The sequence below is a fragment of the Notechis scutatus genome, chromosome 5 (assembly GCF_049901735.1).
Source record: "Notechis scutatus isolate UNSWTSFEM ecotype Mainland chromosome 5, rNotScu1.2, whole genome shotgun sequence".
Taxonomy (NCBI): Eukaryota; Metazoa; Chordata; class Lepidosauria; order Squamata; family Elapidae; genus Notechis; species Notechis scutatus.
This window is the reverse complement of record NC_142013.1, coordinates 32,235,406-32,256,488: the sequence shown is the minus strand read 5'-3', so window position 1 is coordinate 32,256,488 and position 21,083 is coordinate 32,235,406. Positions and strand designations below refer to the sequence as shown.

Genomic DNA, 21,083 nt, shown 5'->3' with positions numbered 1-21,083 from the left:
GGATGACTGACAATCTCCACAGACATATCGACGCAAACCAGCGCACACACTCACCACGACAAAAGGGGCAGAACATTATATGAACGGCCTTCCCTAACCCGTCAGGATGCGTTGCACTACTATTCCCATGACTCCCAAGGCGATTAGGAACGGTAGTCCAACGTAACTGAACGGCTACACTGAGATTGGTTGGTGGGACAGTCACCCATCAACCCGACCGAAAACCTTAGGAGGACGAGCCTAACCCAGCCGGAGCAGCGAGCGTCGCTTTTGCGAAAGCCAGAGTAAACGCGCTCCACCCAAAACTTATTTCAAGGGCTACGCCGGACCTGGCGCCAAGTGTGTCTGTCTGTACCTTCTCCAGTCGGGCGCGCGGCGTTCCGGGAATAGCGCCTTTTCCTCAAGTAGATGCCGCCGGTGCCGCCATTGGCCGAGGGCTCCGAGTCAGAGCCGGGGGATCCCGGAGCGGAGGGAGTGGGCGAGCAACTGCCTTCGCTGGAGCGAGGGGAGGCTCCATAGAAAAAGGCCAAATTGAACGGGCTGCTCAGAGAGCCAGAATCGCCATCTAACCCCGCGTCACGACTGTTATCCACAATCATGGCCGGGGTCGCGCAGGAGCTGCCAGGCGAACAGGAGACAGAAACCGGCGCGAGCAGCTGAGCCCAAAGCCAACGCCTTGGCCTCAGCAGACCGAGTGAAACGTCGAGAAGGCGGAGGCGGGCGCGGCAGCTCTTATAGCGGTCTGCAAAGTGGAGGTGCAGGGGGAGGGTGAGAAGGAGGAGAGGAAGGCAGGGCAAAGCTCTCTGACCGCCCGAGGGCCAAGTTGGGTGCGGCTGGTGGAGAAGCGGCAGTTCCAGTAAATGTATTGCGTAGGTTTTGTCAACAGCGTTTGGTTGTCTCGTGACCTGGTATCTTAGGAAACCTGGGGTGAGCTTGGCCCGAAGCGGAATCCGCGGACTGAAGGGCAGGCGGGATAAAGGCTTCCAGCGGCAGAGCCGATTAGCCAAGGCCGAGTCTGATTTTCTTTTGCATTAAATTGGCCAGGGTTTGTCCTCTCTCTCTCGGTTTCTAAATAAACGAGCGGCACCTCAAACTTGCCACTTCTTAACTAAGAGTTTAAAAAAAAAACAAAAAACAGAAGGAGCAGTAACTTTTACCTTCTGGATTGTTACAGCGGACAGAAGAAAAAGATCCGTTTTGCAGATCTGGCTGTTAACCGAAACGGAATCGGATAAAAATGCCCCCCCCCCTCCCACGGTCCCAAAGGGACGACAACCTCTAGTCTTGTTCAGACCGGGAAGAACAGCAGTAGACGCTTCGAAACAAGATTCCCGTTGGAAACACGGGAATAACTCTCATCTTTTGTAATGGCTTTTTAACTTTCTGCCATAAATTACTAATCAGAAATTCCTGGTTTCCTGTGGGCCTGTTTATGAGCCCCACCTTGCCTCGAAGAAGGCTGAGTTCCTGTATAATGCTAAGCTACAGTTGACTGAACCATGGAGGGCAGGCTTCTTATATTTTCAAGAAGTTGAAATTGGGACAAAGATCGTGATTCAGTGGGCATGTGCTGGCAAAGGCATGCTTTCAGGCCTTGGTATTCCTTTGGGCAGAATCTATGCCTCCTATTTTCTGGGGCTTTTCTCTAAACTGGTGGTGGTGCCAAGTACTTGTGTCCATATCAGCCTTATTGAATAAACTGCAATTAGTTGGGTTCTTATCACATGCTATGGCAAAAACAAATTAATCTTGTCACAGTTCAGCAGTTTGTTGGTATAGCAGGCCATTAGCTATAGTCTGGCAGTAGTTTTTTAATCCCTAGAACCCTGACATGTCTCTTCTACTTGCCTGTAGTGTGTCCCTTGCAAAAGTTATTATCAACTGTTATTAAAATGTGCTTGTATAATTATATTTCACTGCCACTTTGCCTTTAAGTTGCTTGCCATCATTGTCCTGCTATGATTTTACAACGCATGTAAAGAAGAGGGTGAGTTAAATCTCAGTTATGATTTGAGATGTCTAACCAAGTCTTCCAAATACCCACTGTGGTATTTTCTTTCTTTTAGAAAATGGATTTGTCCTTCCTGGTACACAGTAAGAAAGAAATGTGATTCCATTGCTAAGATAACAGGATGATTTTCAAAGATGTAAATCCCCAGTGTGCACTCTGACAACTTGGAAAGGCAGCCTATATAATTGATTTAGCTCATACAATATTTTAAAAAAAATCTTGTGTTCTGCTCAAAAAGGAGGCAGGCAATGAATAGTGCAACCAAGATGGTTTTCCAGAAAGGCACAATACGATCATTATTTAAGTTAGAGCAATGTATCGTATGGTAGAATCCTTTATTGCTGTCCCTGGAACCCTCAATGGTAACTAGAAACTTCTCAGCATGATTTCCTGTAATTTTGAAGCAGTAAATATTCAAAAACAAGTTAACATATATTTTAAAAAAAAAAACCTCAAAACTTAAAGTAAGTAAGTAGAAATCCTGACCCTCTCTATATATGTGAGATATGATTATGAAAAGATTGCATGTCAACATTTTTGCAACTAGGCACTTTTCCCAGTAGCTATAATTATATAGTTATGTAGTGTTGCAGGGAAAGAAAAAGGAGATACATTCTAAACCATGCCTTCAGACGTACACCAGGAAAAAATTTATTTTTCAAGATTTATAAATGATGTCATGCCAGGGTTTAGGCAGTGTCCAAAATCAAACTGATAAAAAAAGCTGTAAGCAATGCAGGCAATAAAGATATGGCACTTCCTTTACCCGTTTAATCATTCAAAAACTTTCCAGAAAAACAAGACTTTAACTACAGCGTTCTCTAAAACAGTGTTTCTCAACTTAACTTTATATAGACCAACTCCCAGAATTCCCTATCTATATTGGCTGGGAATTTGGGGATTTAAAATCTACCGTACATATGAAAGTTGTCAAAGCTGAGAAACCCTCTTCTACAAGGCCATAAGGCTAGAGCTTGGTCTTTTCAGGGGCAGGCTGTTCCAAAGGAACACAATAACAAAACTGATGAAGTGAATCAATAGTTCCCACCAATGGAAAACAGCAATTTTACTATGCAACAAACTCCAATTTTGCTCCCATTTCAGGCAGACAACTGAAAATGAAAATTATTCAGTTGTCAAAATCAAATAATGTTATGAGGTAAATCCAGAAGCGAGAATAAAATAAAAAATTGTACTTTTAAATGCCACTATTAGTGTTACAGCCTAAATTGCTCAATACACCTAGTAAAAATCATTAGTATGATTTGTGTTTACTTCACAATTCACGTGTGGAACCAACTCTTGGCTTTGAGTTATCTTTTCCATCATTCCACTTGATTATAAACTTGAAATATCCAAACCTGAAAATGTAAGAATAATAAATAATAAAGATTTCATTTATAACATAATTTGTGAATGTATGTAATTTTTGAACAGGTTTCTAAAGCTTTGTATCTGATAGTACATGTCATGTCATGGCCCTAAACCAGGGGTCCCCAAACTTAGCAACTTTAAGACTTGTGGACTTCAACTTTCAGAATTCTTCAGCCAGCTCTGCTGGCTGAGGAATTCTGGAAGTCTTAAAGTTGCCAAAGTTTGGAGACCTCTGCCCTAAACAATATAAACCTGGGTGTTTGAGACCCTAAATGGAAAAGTGAATGCAAATTCTTCAATTGAAGTGATCTCAAAAAAAAAATGCCTTAAACTAAAAAATCCTATCCTCCACCACGAATGAAGCAGAAAACCCTGACCCATTTCACATGCATTATGTGAGCTCCTGGTAACCATCATCAGAGCTAATCTTCCCCTGCCCTATCCCAAACTATTAACTTCAAACTTGCTTATTATAAGTTGTTTAAAAATAATAACTGTCTTGTACACCGGTTATGCTCCTTCTTGGGTCAGGAGTCCCTGCTCTCAATCATTCAATCCATGATCATGTTTCACCTGGACTACTGTAATGTGCTCTGCATAGGATTACCCTTAAAGAGCATTCAGAAGCTTCAATTGGAAAAAAAAATGAAATTCAACATAGAGAAAAGTAAAGTCCTACACTTAGGCAAGAAAAACCAAAAGTACACATATAGACTGGGTGAAACCAGGCTCAATAGCAGTAACTGTGAGAGTGATCTTGGAGTGTTAGTGGACAACCAGCTAAATATGAGCCAGCAGTGTGCAGCAGCAGCCAAAAAAGCTAATGCAATCCTAAATTGTATTAACAGAGGGATACAATCAAGATCAAGGGAAGTACCACTCTATAAAGCCTTAGTAAGACCACACCTAGAGTACTGCATCCAGTTTTGGTCACCACATTATAAAAAAGATGTTGAGACTCTAGAAAAAGTACAGAGAAGAGCAACCAGGGTGATTAGGGGACTGGAGGCTAAAACATACAACGAACGGTTGCAGGAACTGGGCTTGGCTAGTCTAGTAAAGAGAAGGACCAGGGGAGACATGATAGCGGTCTTCCAATATTTGAGGGGCTGCCACAGGGAGGAAGGGGTCAAGCTATTTTCTAAAGCTCCTGTAGGCCAGACAAGGAATAATGGATGGAAACTGAACAAGGAGAGATTTAACCTGGAAACAAGGAGAAACTTTCTGACAGTGAGAACAATCAACCAATGGAACAGCTTGCCCTTGGAAGTTGTGGGAGCGCCATCAGTTGAGACCTTCAAGAAGAGATTGGACTGCCATTTGTCAGAAATGGTGTAGGGTCTCCCGCTTGGGCAGGGGGTTGGACTAGATGACCTACAAGGTCCCTTCCAACTCTGATTATCTGTATCTGGTGCAGAATGCAGAGGTCCGAGCAGTCCTTGAGGACCCTAGAGTCGTCCATGTTACACCGTTGTGCAAGTTGCACTGGCTGCTGGTTTGCTTCCAAGTGCAATTCAAAGTATCGGTTATCACCTTTAAAAGCCTTGCATGGTGTGGGTTCAGGCTACCTGAGGAATCATCTCACCCCAATGGGACTGCCCTGCCCAGTCATGCCAGCAGAAGAGACATGCTGCAGACCGCATCAGTCAAGGAATTCCAGTGGGCAGGGTCCAGGAGGACAGCCTTCTCTACCAGGGCTCTTATCTTTTGGAACATCTCCCCCTCCCCCCTGGAAGTAATCCGCTCCCATCCCTCTGACCTTCCATAAGGTCCAAGGAAAGAGTATCATAGAGGAGGGGGTTGATGCACCAATAGAAGATCTCATTCCCCCACCTATTCTGCTCTCTCCTCCCCATCTTGCAATTATAATTTATATTTTATTGTTGTTAGAAATATTTTTATGGTTTTATTGTTGTTAATGTTGTAAGCCAACCAGAGTTCGCTTGGGCAACATGGACAGCAAACAAATTAATAAATCAAAACAATAGGATTTTTAGTATTGAGTTAAATCACTAAATACTTGATTATCATAATTATAGTCACAAATTTTATTTAACTGTAGCTACTTTGGCATTCATTTTTATAAAGCATGGACATACTTTATTGCTTAGATCTCACTTTAGGTATCAATTTTTTTAAAAAGGACTTCATTCAACACAGCATGTCATGGCTTATCTTTCAGTATCATCAGGCTATAGCTTGATTCAGCAACTTTAGGTAAGGTAGAATTTCTTCATCTTAATCCTTTATTTCTTAGTTCCATATTTTATGATGCAGGGTACCAGCCAGTATTGTAGTGTTGTGTGGATAGTTAAAATAATATACAGAAAATACCTGGAACAACCTGTAAAAATTGTTATGTATTAAATAATAGTTCCATGCTGAAAACATTTATCCTGCCTCATTTTCATGGGGCTTTAAAATTTGAGGGGTGGAATTTTTTTCATCTAGAACAGGGGTATCAAACTCACATCGTCACAGCGGTGTCACATGACGTATCAGGACTTTATCCCCTTTGCTAAACTGGACATGGGCATGGCCAGTGCATGACGCATCTGGCCCATGGGCTGGGAGTTTGACAGCCCTGATCTAAAATGTCATTGGTTTTCCAGGCTGCCTCACCTAAAAAAAAATGGGAAAATTCCCATATATTATTTTTCTTTATACTTTAATTAAACTTTGGGGAGCTGATGTATCTACAAGGACAGGCAAGACCCTGTTATTTAATTAAAGATGGTGTATGCAACCATGTAATCAATGCCACTGTTTTGTGTGCATCTGATGTGTGTGACATTTGAAAAAGGGCTGGGACTTTGATCACCTGGTATTATCTGCTGTTTGACTTTTTGTGTGTAATGAGGGCTTCCTAGGTTAACAACATCCCTTCATCCAGCTCTATGCATGCTCACATGAAAAAGATTTAAGCAATTATTTTTGAGTTGTGAAATTACACTGTAAACCATAAGCCTGTATCTATTGTTTAGCTTATTCAACTACAGTATAAGAACAGAGTGAAAAATAATGCCTCCACCTCCATCTATAACTTCAGTTTAAATGGTGATATTTTAACCAAGAAGAATCTAATTCTTGAAATGACCGTTATTACTTAACAGAATCACTACCATTTGCTACACATTTCTTCTTAAGCCATTGTGAAAGAACTCCACACTTTGTCTCTTCAGCAAGACCCTGCTCGTCTTTTATACCTCTTCTTTTGTGTCTGATAGATGCTTACAAAAGCATTCTTCAAACTTGGGAAAAGGGGGAAGCCCCATGGCATCTTATCTGGGCTGAGTGGCAGATGGAGTAGGATGGGATAAGAAGGGGAGAACTAGGTATGCACCTGCATCTTGGGTAGTTCATGAGATATGAGGCTTAGCTTTGCTGTGTCCTTCTGATGCTCCCAAAATTGGTTTAAATGTGGTTTCAATTTTTTTTACTGTTGTAAAGTAGTGCTCTGAATTGATAGTAGTATCAATTGATAGTAGTATCAGAATTTCTCGCTTCTTCTTGTATAACAAAAAAAAGTGGTGACAAACATCAGCTCCACTGATGACTGCCATCAGTATGCAGATAAAGCCAGTTTGCACAAATCTAATATTAAAGAATATCAATAATATGGCCCACATGTCTCTCTGAAGTGCCAAGCTTGACAGCAGCTTGATCAGTGGATCACTTAATTAGCTCATCAGTTCTTCTCATTGAAATCCGTTGGTTGTTTTTCCCTCATTCTCGATCACACAAATCAGCTGATTTTAGTTCACCTTCTTTCCGTTTGTTTACCCAGCAACAAGCATAATCACATCAATACAGTCATAACTATAAGCAACTTGCATTTTGCAATAAATTTCATTCTTAACTTGACTTTTTGACAAGTACTCTCACCTCTCTGCAGGTTACCATTTCATGAACAATAGCAGCATTATTGTGAAGTAAAAGAACCAATGCCAAAGAACACTTCCGAATTCAGAGTACTGTAATCTATTGTTGTATATCCCCATTCACTTAATTCTATAGTAGGAATATAGATGCAAACAAAGACTACTGATCATGTTGTCTAGATAATTCAATATAAATTTAAAAAGTAGTAGACAAATACACACAAACATATATAAACATGCACACATATACACACATGATCTTAACCAAGCTTTTGGGTTTCTTTATGGAAATATAAAAGTCCATATCAAAACTAGAATGCATTCATAATCAATAATGGTAAGTCTAACACTTGAATGTTTGCTAACTTTGCAGAAGTGGAAACTGTTTATGCTTGTGCAAATTGGAGTGCCCAATTTTTATTGATACTCTTACTTTCTTCAGTTCTTGATACAATATAATTCTAGAAAAATTCCAAATTTAAGGATTTTTTTCCGGAAGCATACAGAATTGCAGCAGGAAAATCAACAAAATCCAGATGTCCAGACCTAAGCTTTCCACAAATGCAAAGTCATCACTAATTATACATCATTTTCTACAAAAAAAAACAGGTTAGGTTGAGAAAAAATAAATCTGTGTAGAAAAGGAACAACTAAAAACATATGTGAAGTCAGTAGATGTTAGAAATTTTACTTTGATTTTCTATATTTCAAAGTAACATTAAGTTTAGGAAAAAATATCAGTCAAGATTTTTGATTATGAATAATTAACAGGTTTTGTTAGAATTAACAGTCCATAAAAAACCCAATGCATGTGGAGACGTGGGTGAGATGAGTTTGTACTATGAACCAAGATTAATTAATACAAAGAAGGAATCAAAGGTGGCAGTTGTTTGTGCAAATCATTAATCATTAATCAAGGCTACAATTCACCAGAAAGTATTCTTAGAACACGAAGCTTCATTAAAATGGGAGTCCTATGAAGGCATGATGCATCTTTGTTTTAAGCCTGGACTTGGATTAAGCAGTCTTTCAAGAATTGAATACTTTCAAGAGAGATTTGTCCTCCAATATCATATGCTATGTAGCAACTAGAGTTCAGATTCCTAAATGGGTACCCACAAAAAAGAACGTTACAGTTGCATAATAAGAAAATTGCACCTCTTTCTCTCAAGAAATATTTTCAAGTACCAATTTAGCACTTATATATGTTTGATCAGCATAAGCGTCCAGTGGAGTGAAGAAAATAAAGTACCGCTCATCATGATTAATCTTGCACATACTACCCTACCTTGTCCCAAAGATGCTTTTTCCAAGAGGCAACTGAACTTTTTTCTTGTTGTTTTTTTAAAAAAACCATTCTGTTTCTCATGCAAGAGGGTTCTTGGATGAGAAGTGAAACATTTTCCAAGAAAATACCAAGAAAGTCTGTTGCCTTTGGGACAACCATGACCTGGATGATTGAGAATCTCCACAGACACTGCCCTACCTTGTATAAAGCCAGCAAACTAAGCACATCTTGTCCAGTGACGAATTCAAAACCACATGTGTTTCTTCTACCTTTTACTAAGTCGTGACAGTATTTCCATTTCCAAGGTAACTCCCATTAACTCACAAAAGTATCTAGTAGCTTCATGACATTAAAAGTCTTCATGTTGGAAAAACAGCACAAACAACTTTGCTTATTATGACTTTGAACAGCATGTGCCATTTTTATCAATGAACTAATGGTATATGAGCTAAATCAACTGATAAGATTTTTTTTATTGACACCATACAGGAAATGTCACAACGATGTTCCAAAGTAGATGCTTTACAACTAGCAAATATTACATTATCAACACAAATATTTGCTAGACCAAAGCAATTGTCACTGATAACAGTGTTCTTTTTTCCAAGCTAACATAACAAGCTAAACTATACAAAAACAACTGCTAACCTTATCACTGAAGAATGTCTTCAGTACTGAAGCGTAATGCAGGTAGTCCTTGACTTACAATAGTTCATTTATTGACCATTCAAAGTTACAAGAGCACTGAAAAAAGTGAATTATGACTGTTTTTCACCCTTATGACTGTTGCAGCATCCTCAAGGTAACATGATCAAAATTAAAACGCTTGGCAACTGATTCATATTTATGATGGTTGCAGTGTCCCAGGGTCATGTGATCATCTTTTGTGACCTTTTGACAAGCAAAATCAATGGGGAAACCAGTTTAACAACCATGTTACTAACTTAACAAATGCAACAATTCACTTAACAACTGTCGCAAGAAAAGTCGTAAAATGGGGCAAATTCAACAAACGTTTCACTTAGCAACATAAATTTTGGGCTCAATTTTGGTCTTAACTCAAGGACTACCTGTACTGTTGAATTATGGATTATAGAAGCAGAGGTGCAGTTATTGTTTTCCACAGTCCAAAATATTTTGATACTAAAAGGGCATTATTTATATTCTAATGACTGGACTATTCCCAACATCACAAGTACCAGTTGTAAAGAAGCACATTCTGTATACTAAACAAAAGAAATACATTAACTAAAAGTATAAAAATTTTATATCAAAATTCATAAGTCTCATTTTTAAAATTATCAATATTCATACCAAGCCATAAAGAGGTAGCATTTATTTGTATTGCATGTTTGGTTGAACCACAGACCAACATTATCAACAAAATGGTGTCACAATCACTATTTTTATTTCATTCTGTTGCTACAAAGAAGTAGCATAGCTTTTCTTCAATGTAATTTTAAACTGCATAAAGACTGATAGTTCTACAGTTTGTTTTGTTTCAATAAAGCCCAGCTCTCATAGTGACATTATGTACATGGCTACTCTAGAGGTCAAGAGCTGCTTCAAGGTCAAACACATAATAACAAGTGCAGTCAGAGACTGTCTGGAAAACTAATGGAATTGCCTTTAAGTAATTCCCATCGTAAGATTTAGGAACCAGGTAAAATCCATTGCTTTGATGTTGCCTTTTTCATTAATAAGGGAATGCAAGCCTGAATCTAAGTCAATCCTTCCCTTGGGGCTGATGGAAGGGGAGAATTAGACTGAAAAAATGATTTTTATAATATGTTCTTTGAAGCATATTATTTGGATGAATATATTTCAGATATTCTGGAAAAGCAGAGAATTAATTTTTTAAATAATAAATCCAACTTCTGAGAAGCCAATAATATATTTGCGTCTACTTTATTGCGGTTATCTTAGGGAGCTGAAACAGTAATAAAAATCCAAACAAATTTATACTGACAACAGATTTCTCAATTGGAAGGAGGAAATTGAAAGAATTGAACCAACATGATTTCAATAATGTCCAGGAAGAGAATATGGTTTCACCTAGATGACCTCCTCAATAAAACATGTATTTGTGGTATTTATTATGTCATTATGTAGCTACTTTTATACAAGAGTCCAAAGTCGTCTAAGAAACGTTCATGGTGGTATTTGCATTTGGAAATAGTACTTTATTGTACTTTTTGGCTTGAGACATTTTCAAGCTCCAGGTTCAGTCCTAGGAGATGTAATGCTACACCAGAAGGTTTCTAAGGTATATACATTTTCTTTACCAGTTAGTACTCAGAACAAACTTTTATCTGCCAACCCTATGTTCATAGTATTAATTTTGACTGTCAGCATCCCTCCTGAATGGAATAAGATGTCTCTAAGAATCAAGAACCAATTGGAATAACTAATGCCTTATTATGTGGTTCTAATCTGAAAGGACTTCTTTCTTTGTGTCCTCTACCATCTTTATGAGTCAATTTCCAATAATGTGAAATTTTCCCCATAACCGCACTTGCATACCATGAAAACTTTATGGGCTGTATTTCAGCTTGTCGTTTAATTATGAAAGGAATGGGAGTCCTGGAACAACAACAAAAAGAAAAATTATCACCCAACCGTAGGTGATACAAACAGTGACAAGCATACAAGAGAAAACTTGTCTTTCTTTTTTTTCATCTTGATGGGACTGAGACAGAAGATTTCTGATCTTTTGTCATGAATCTTTGGTCTAATCTAGTGAGGGTCTTTTAATGTTATTGTAGATTGATATGTGACAAAGTTCAAATGGTGAGATAGAATCCCTGGAGTGTGTTCTGACCCGGCTCCCAAACACGACAAGCACGCTGTTTGTAACTAAATGTTCCCTCTACTAGGAGCATCAGCAGCCCCAGCCCAGAGTCTCTCTCTCTCTCACACACAACAGGCTAACAAGTTTCTAAGTGCCTATGGAAAGCAAAGCTCCCTCCCTTTTCCCATGAAATGTCCCCAACATACCAGGAGTCTCTCTAGTAAAGGAAATCCTGGAAGGTGTGCTCGCTTGTTTCCAGCATCAGATACAAACACACACATGCTCAGAAGGCGCGCTGATCTCAATGCCGCAGATTCCATGAAAGAATTCTGACAAAGTTCCAGACAGGATTCAGAAGTTCAGACTATTAGTGTCTGACTGAAAGGGAGATGAATAGGTGTCTGCCATACCTATTCGTCTCCACCCCTGCCTTTTATTCCCAGAGTTTAGCAGTGGTGGGGCCTAGCAGTGGTGGCTCTTCCATCCCAATGACCGGCCCATAGTGTCCTGCTGTTTCCTCTCCTCTGCCTTCTGTGCATCCGCACGTCAAGCACAGGACCTCCTCTTTCTCACCAGCCACCTCAGGACATGAGGGCTGTTGCCTCTCCATCTGGGGGCTGATGGACGGCCCAGGCTCCATCTCTGTCGATACCTCTGACAGCTCTTTTCCCTCTTCCCCCTCGGAATTCTCTGATTGCCTTGATGCTGGCCGTGACTCCCACTCTTCTTCCTTTTCCTCTGATTCGGCTGCGGGGGGGGGGGGTGGCTGACAGGATACAACAGAGTGCCTTTAAAAAATGGCTAACACCCAATGCTTTTAAATTTTAGCATTTATACAGAATGTGAGTTATTGAAGTATTTATTGTAGACAGTACCCTTTGTGATGACCCAGAGTGTAACACAAACGTAACAAAATCCAAAACGTAAATAAATGTCCTTTAATGCCTCCAACTTGGCCCCACTGTTCAATAATTATCAATTGGAGATAAAATGTACTCAAAAATAGTCTTCAAAAGAAAGCAATACATACCGAATTTAATGAGCAGATAGAGGTGAAAATAAAAACCAAACAAACTACAATGATGAAATTTCCACAACTGAACAGAAGTATTTACCAAATTCAAGGAGATAATAAGGCACAGTCTGTTGGAAGGACGCCAACCAAGTTAACCTCAAACCAAAATAAAACATGCTTTTCTCACACCTGCAGTCCATGAAGAGGATCAAGGCCCTCTCCTCCCAAGTAGACCACGTCTCTCCCTTATCCTCTCCTCCCTGCGTGCCCTAGGATGGATAGCGGATGGGTCTGGTCCTCCTCTGACTGCTCAGCCGGCCTCTGCCCCTCCCCAGCCTCCTCCACAACCTCCGGAGCCACACTTCCACTTCCTGTAGGCTGTTCCTCCTCTCCCTCAAAGTCAGTCTCCACCAGGGGCATGACACCCTTGTAGATAAGGAATTTATGGTAAAAGAGACTTTCTTCATTTGTGGAATTTCAAAGAGGAACTAGACAGCATCATTGTCAACTTCCCTTGTTTTCCCCATTTGGTTCCCCCCCCCAACCATAGAAATTACATTATAGAAGGAAAGAAAAGAGTATCAGCACAATCTTTCTGCACTTCCATTTCTTGTTGTACATCCATTTATCTTGTAGTTGACAAAACTTTTAAAGAGCTTGGGACTGTTCTCTTGGATTTTGACTTTTGTTTTTTTGCTTGTTTAGTGGTTTTCTTGTACTCTCTGTGGCTTTCAATAAGACTGAATTTTTATTCCCCACAGGGAAGATTTTGTCCTTTCCATATCCTAAGCTATTATTTATATCCTTTTTTCCCCTCTGATATTTCAGACGGTGTTTTTAAACATGTGAACTAATAAAGCAAAAGTATTAGAAAGAAAAAAAGTAAAGGAGTACTGTTTTATGTTCTAAGAATATGGCAGAACACCATGACTCTATTAAAAAAATAAATTTCTAAAACAAATCAAACTCATTCCACCACATACAAAGTTTTTTTAAAAGTCTACCAGTGCCAGTGAAAATTCTGCTACTTATTAAGTTCATCTGGAGATGGAGCTAAAGAGACTATGTTATCCTTGGATAATTGTTGGGTACTTGTTAATGTATTTTATTCTGTATTTTTGTATTTTACTGTGGTTTTTTTAATTTGTTATTTCTAGATAATGATGCTTTGATTAATAGATCTGCAAACCATTTACTATACATTTGTTCCATCATGCATTATTATGAGAAAGGGAAAAATTAAGGTGATAAAATAAGAAAATACTATTTTCCAAGTAAACACGGAAAGATACATATAAAATATGTTTAAGGCATACTTTGTACATCATTAATGCCTTGTGGAATTGGCTATCCCCTTCAGGCATCTTGCAGTGTGTACTAAATTTTATTGGCTTCTTCGGCTATATTCAAACTATGAATATCCACAAATGCAAAGCTTATTAATATCTAATGACTTCTTCCAAAGAATTCAAATCTAGGTAATTCTGAACTTTTTACTTCTCAAGCGAGGTGAATAAAACTGAGTATTCTTTCATTCTTAGCATTACGCTGATAGAGAACAAAACACATAAAGTTTCCCAGTTGTTACATGAAAAGTTGTATTCTAAGCCAAGACTAGGCCCTACCTGGAACTAGCCAGCAATTAAGGGTGTATCATATAGCCTCCATTCATTCTGAATTCTTGATCAACAACATATCAATTGCACAGTAACAAGAAAATCAAGAGATTCCTAGCTTTCCGGGGCGTTTCCCTGATAACATAGGTTATATAAAGATATCATGGCAAATACCAAATCTTTTCAATGTACACAACATCTTTTAATTTATTGCGCCTAAAAAATAAACCTTGGTACAATGTACTACAGTGTTCTTAGATTACTATTCCCAACTCTTACAATTGTAATTACCAGATCTGGGACTGCAAAAAGTCAGATAGCAAAATGCTGTTATTAACTGTACTGCTATCTAATGGTCATCCATATTTTTGCAGCCCATGTTTATAAGCTGTAATTAACTTCCTGTACCCCTTAAGTAGGGAGTTTATTTTCTTCTTTCTAATTCTCTTTTGGATAACTATTATGACTCTGGTGTTTGACTTCAATAATTTCCAAAAGGTCAGGATCTGGAGCTTGAATTTAGAAGCCTATGACACAGGAATCTGTTTTGCTGAAACAAAAAATCTCCAGCAAAAAAATCTTCAGTCAATAAAAAATGGATTGTTTCTCTGGATTAAATGGTAAATGGCTTTTCGCTGCACAATCTTTTTAGTAAGCTTTAAGGAAATGGCAAAACTGTCCAAGGAATACACATAGTCATTAATCTGATGCTTTCCAGATCTTTGGCTACAATTGGAATCCACCCAAATATTCAAGCTTGTTGAATTCTGAGACTTGCAGTCTCAATACATCTAGAAGTTATCAATATTTTCATTATTTCAAAGACCAGTTTCAATATTTGTTGCCTCTCCCCCACAAAGAATGTTGCAGTTCAAGAGCCTGTAGTTTTGCAGATGCAGTCTGATTGACACAATGTCTAAACAACACATTACAATTGAAAAGTACAACTTTAGAAATTTCATTACTTAACTTGAGAAAACTGACAAGGGGTCATGAACTCTGGAGATATCTGTTGAAATGTTTAAATCTATGTTCACCACCATATTTGAGTAAAGACAAATAGTATGAACTCAGTGATTCATCAGTGGCCTTTATACAGAGAGTATTTGCACCAGGACTAATTCCTTGTGTGTCCAATCACACTTGCCCAATAAAGAATTCTATTCTATTCTATTCTATTCTATTCTATTCTATTCTATTCTATTCCACAAAGCCAGTCAAATATGGGATACACAATACTAAGTTCTCATTTATCTAAATATTTTATCCCGTTTTCTAACAACTAAGGAAATATACAAACAAAATAAATCAAACAAACAACACAGAAAAGTGCCCAGGTAGTCATAGGAATTCAACTAAACCGGACTCTTTTACTTTTTAATAAACGTCCTCTCTTGCATAATACAGGTAGTCCTCAACCTACAACCACATTTGAACCCAAAATTTATGTTGCTAAGAGACATTTGTTAAGTGAGCTTTGCCCCATTTTACAACTTTTTTGCCACAGTTGTTAAATGAATCACTGCAGTTGTTAAATTAGTAACATGGTTATTAAGTGAATCTGGCTTCCCCATTCTCTTTGCCTGTCAGAAGGTCACAAAAGGTGATCACATGGGAACTGCAATTGTCATAAATACGAACCAGTTACCAAGCATCCAAATGTAAATCACATGAACATAGGGATGCTGTAATGGCCATAAGTGTGAAAAATGGTCATAAGCCACTTTTTTCAGTGCCTTTGTAACTTCAAACGGTCACCAAGTGAACTCTTCTAAGTTGAAGACCACCTGTATATATCTGCGAGATTAAAATGGACTCTTCTGAAAATCATGATAAATAAATAACTTCTCAATAAGATATCAGTCTTTTAGGCTTTAGTAAGGCTTAAAAAACTGGGGACATGCAAAATATACATCAAATGAAAATCAATTGTAATAATAAACCAATCTGGTGTATACACCATATAAATGTATTTAAACTATTTAATCTTTTAAACTATTCTAGAGAATCCTGTATACCCTTGGCAGCTAATTCAAGAAATAACTCAGTGATGAGATCAGCAATGAAATAACTGTTTCTCTGAAAAACCAGGGTGTCTTGGGACACAGACATTGAGACAGAAAACAGGTCTAATGAATAGAAAACCTAATTTTGCTTGCTAATAAAGACATTGCTATTGTCCTGTTTCTATTATCCTTCCAGCACTGAATAATCTCAACCACAGACGGAACAAGTTCACCAGCTCATATATTAAATAATCTTGTTATATGGAGACATTTGCAGGCAAGGATCTATTGATAAATAGATGTATCTGACAAACTATTTGCCCTGCCTTTGAAAATTTTGCCATTAATGTAAAAGTAGCAACAGATGTTCATGCATATTGATCATGCAGTGGCTCCATTCCAATATTAATGGAACAATTATTTTTATATCTTTAAAATATTATAATTAAAATCATCATACTATCTTTATTCACTCACACACAAATATCCATGCTCTAATCTAGGAGTGTCAAACTCAAGGCTTGGGGGCCGGATCCAGCCCGCGAGGTGCTTAGATCTGGCCCATGGGGCCACCCTGGAAACAGCAAAGGACCAGCTTGTGGTGCCTCTGCTAGTGAAAATGGAGCTTCATTTTCATTGGCAGAGGGTTGCATGAGGCCGCCACAGCCAAAAACAGAGCTTGCAAGGGTCACGGGCAGCCCTCCAGAGCTCAATTTTCACCAGCAGAGCATTGCAAGAGGTGGTCACAGTTGAAAACAGAGCTTGAGAGCCCGTTTTCACTGGTAGAGCACTTGGGCCACTGGCCCCCCCAACACGAGTGATATCAAGCTGGCCACATCCACCCCGGCCCCCTGTGGTCAAACACAACCCTAATGAAATCGAGTTTGACACCCCTGCTCTAATCCATGCTCTAATTCTGCTATAATAACAGGAAGTAAACATAATGATTTGGTCCTTGAGAATAGAGAAGATTTAATCATGATGGAAAGAAAGTTACTTGTTTAATGCCAAAAAAGCCACAATACTTGAAAACCTGAACAAACATTATCGTTCACTTTAACACATTAATTCTAAACTCTATGCCAAATATGTTTTGAGTAAAATAAGACAAGCAATTAATTTCTTGAAACTGAATTATTAGGATTATCCAGTCAAGGAAGATACTGATATAAACACTGTAACTGTGGGTTTTTTATTTTTAATTTAAGAATAATCTTTTTAATGAATGACTCTCGTTACAAAGTATGTAAAGTAACAGATGATTTTTTTTAAATCATAAAAACTGTGCAGACCTAAGGATTAAGCTCACTGAAATTGCAAAGGATAACAGTGATATTGGAGGTGATCCTTGTGTAAAATCAGCTCATATCAGAGCATACTCAGCAGTCCTTGTTGTCTTCACTTTCAACAACCTGTTTCACTGATAATACCCTAAGAAATGTAGCTGTTATGCAGCAAGCAGTTGTAACAACAAAGCAACAGCAATAGCACTTAGACTTATATACCACCTCATAGTGTTTTGCAGCACTCTCTAAGCGATTTATAGAGCCAGCATATTGCCTCCAGCAATCTGAGTCTCCATTTTACCAACCTCGACAGGATGGAAGGCTAAGTCAACTTTGAGCCAGTGAGGACATAACTTGGAGTGACAAAACTGACAATATGATGATCTTCCAATGTTTCATGCTTTCTATCAGCCAACTCTGGATGTCCCTTTTCTAAATACTATAAAACATTTTTCAGTTTATAATATCACATTCCCCTTTCTTATCTTTGTTATAAATCAAAAGTAGTTAAATCAAAGGCTGGGGTGGGGAGTAAGATTAGTGATTCAGCTAGGACTTTCTTTAGAAGGGCAGTTCCAAAGTCACGCAATCAGCCCATCCAACGTATGCTTCAACATTTTAAGTAATGTGATATATCAGTACACTTTCATTTCCAATGAAATCAACTTGTTTAATAATAATATCAAGACTTAATTGTTTGGGATGTCTCCCCAAATTCCAGTTTTCTGACACCAACAGCAAACGAAAGAAGACAAGAAAAAAGAACATCTTGGTTGACTCTTAAATCCTGACTATTTTCCGTATTATCTTTGTATTTAACTATTTATGCAGTATGTTGCTATATTTTATGTTATTGAGATTAATTCAAATTGTAATTTAAATCTTTCCTCTACATATCCTGTAAACTGACAAGAGTTGTGAAAGTGCCGTGTAATTAAATAAAAAATGTATACTATACTGTAGTAGTTTCCATGATTACCTAGCATCTTGATTTGAGCTATGCTTAAATTTCCTTTAGATATTAAGGCTTTTTAACAAGTAGCATCACATACAAAAGTGACAGCTTCCCGATCCCGACAATTCTTGTAAAGACTGGCTTTTAATAACTGGATAGGCAACCAGGTTTATCCTTCCCCCCTCCCCCCCCCCCAATTTGGCATTCATAAGTCAATAATCAGTTTGCGAAGTTAACTTAGAATCACCACTTTGTTTTGGTTCCAGTATTTGTATATATCATAATAAGCAGAAATTCAACTTATGACATTTTTCCATGCCAGGAGAGAGGCTACAATGATTTTCTGTCATTCATTTGAAAGCAGCCTTTTCACCAAACAATTGATGCCGGGAGGAGGTGTCTCTTAAATAATAAGCATGAAAATATATCCCAGCCACTATCCGGTATCCTTAACAATTAAGAATGGGAATATAGATATACCTCCATATCTCTGAAGTGAAAGTAGATCTGAGGAAATGTGCCAACAGTTTTCCCAGCAGATGAATGGTCCTCAGCAACTGATCCGATTAAATGACAAAGAGAGAAGGAGGGAGAAATAATCTATCTATAATTTACAATTACCTAAAGCAAAAGCAATGGGAAATCTTCCCCTCACCCAAACCACCTTGAGAGCTCCACACTTTCTAGCCCAAAGCGAAAGTTTCCCACAAAAATTACTACGTCTTCGGGGGTTCTTTAAAGTATTATTTCAGTGATTCAAAGATGACTCGTCTTTTCGGTTTCGCAATGGTTAAAAGTGGGAGGGGTGAAGGGGGGATGTTGTGACACGCAAGAGGAAGTTGAGGCGGAGGGACGAGATGCAATTTGGATTTTTCTGGCAGGGTGGAAATTCCCAAGCTGGGTGAACCCATTCGCAGGGACCTTCCCCACCCGGCTGAATAAGTGGAAAACCCGGCCTGGTTCCGTGCCTGAAGACAGGATTTCGACCTTCCTAATTGGATCTTAGTTAATTTTTTCTCTCTTTCTCGTTTCTAAAAGGTTATACTCGGACTATTAAAAGATGCCCTTAGAAAATTCGCACAAGGCGTATTTCGCCTTATCAAAGTTGCCGCCCTTTCACTTTCTGTTCTGAATGGGATTTTCGACTGGGAGCGGGGAAGTTTTTTTTTTTTAACCAAGCAGTTTTGGATCACAAGAGTATCAGGGCAGAAGGAGATACAGGAAAATCAATTTTAGCAATGACAGAACCTGGTACATCAGAGGCAGAACTAATTAAAATTGTCTATTGACAGCATTTTTCTAGAACACATTCATGATCAATTTTCTAGGATAAAACCTAAAAAAGTAAAATATAAAAAATGTACAATATAACATTCAAGTTATACTAGCATCAAATAAAAAAAATAAAAGTATTATCTATACATACACATACCAGCTAGTTATGGTGATATATATACATAAGAATCCCCGCCCTATGTGAGCTGTATTCTAGCCATACCTTATACTGTGTAGTTTCTTTACCTGGTGTATTAAATTCATCTCTCCATTCAATTGGGCTTCTGAAAAAGTCTATCTCACTCTCTTTAGGGATGAAATATGTTGGTAAGCCTGGCCTGAGTTAGGTGACTCTCTTCCGGACAAAGATGACAGCAGGGAGAACCTAGGCACTGTGGCAGATGCAGAGGATCCCAACTTTTGTCCTACAAGATCTAAGCTAAACTTCCCCAGGTGATGTTTGTCTCTGACCACAACATGCCCCAATAGCCTGGGGCCCAGAGCTTTTTAGTCACTATTGACTATCATAAAATATTCACGTCATCTGTACAAGATAAGCAACAAGAAGCTCAAGTTTTTTTTCTTAAAAAGTGAACTTTTAAAAGGCATCTACATGGTTTTTAAGGATCTGACTCATTTTTGAGTTGATGATATCACCAATATGTCTCAAACTTCACTTGCTAGATTCCAGAACAGTGACGAACCGGCCAAGTTGCGTGAGGGAGTATAGTTTCACAGCAGCTCCACATTTCTGGGAAGTTGTGCAGTGATTAGCCCAGTGGCTTTGACTTAATGAACAAATTATAATTAGCATTCTAAGACGTTGAAGAAATAATGCTAATTTAAAGTATTTATATCGTGTTCTGGACATATGTAAGAAACAAAATAGCAATGGAGAAAATCTAATGTATCAGACTCACTTAATTAGAGAATGACCTAAACCTACAACCAAATTACACTCAAAGAGCTTTATTAGAGGTAAAACATCAGAAGTTCCAGCAATATAATTTTTAAAAGAGGCTAATTAAAAACTAATACAAATAAAACCTTATATCATCTGGATAAATGCCAGGACTTACCATAGCAACTTCAAACAGCAGACAAGAATTATTAATGTTCACTTGCATCCGCAGCCTCCCACTTCTGATATGAGTCTGTTTTGCAGTGCCAGTAGTGATACCATTTGCCAAAGGCAGTTGCAAAAAAAAATAATATCACGGCAGCACCTCTTTTTTGGGACTTCCCTCCACCTCCTTTCTCGATGCTGCCCACAGAAGATACTGTGGTCATAAAGCAAACCTGAGTAAATCTCTGCCCAGTCCTGTCTGAGTAAGCGGAAAGATATATAAAATTGCTACCCCTTCTCAACACTGATCATTTTGAAACCTGCCCTGGAGTCAGGAAGTGCTGAGTGGGTTGAAGCTTTCCTGTTCACACAAGAAAGATTATATAATTATATCACTGGTATAACTGGATGCAGATTTACAATCGTCTTAATGGCTTTAGCTACTTGTTGCAAGTAAGAGAAATTATTTCATTAGTTTGGACAGATCTGTGGCTGAATTAGACACTAGCTCTGCTTTTG

The 21,083-nt window shown here is 38.4% G+C and overlaps 1 protein-coding gene across 4 annotated transcripts in view; it reads right to left on the bottom strand.

Moving 5' to 3' along the window:
* The window catches only part of NFKBIZ (NFKB inhibitor zeta), a 33,149-nt gene extending 12,437 nt beyond the window's left edge, over window positions 1-20,712 (bottom strand). For 2 of the 4 annotated variants that reach the window (XM_026663950.2, XM_026663951.2), the window contains exon 1: window positions 356-746. In XM_026663950.2, coding sequence (XP_026519735.2) covers window positions 356-599 — 244 coding nt within the window. In that variant the 5' untranslated portion in view covers window positions 600-746. Of the gene's footprint in view, window positions 1-355; window positions 747-18,703; window positions 18,839-20,577 lie in introns of those variants that run through there. The other 2 variants (XM_087966493.1, XM_087966492.1) reach the window with 2 other exon arrangements.
* Between the last annotated feature and the right edge of the window lie 371 nt (window positions 20,713-21,083).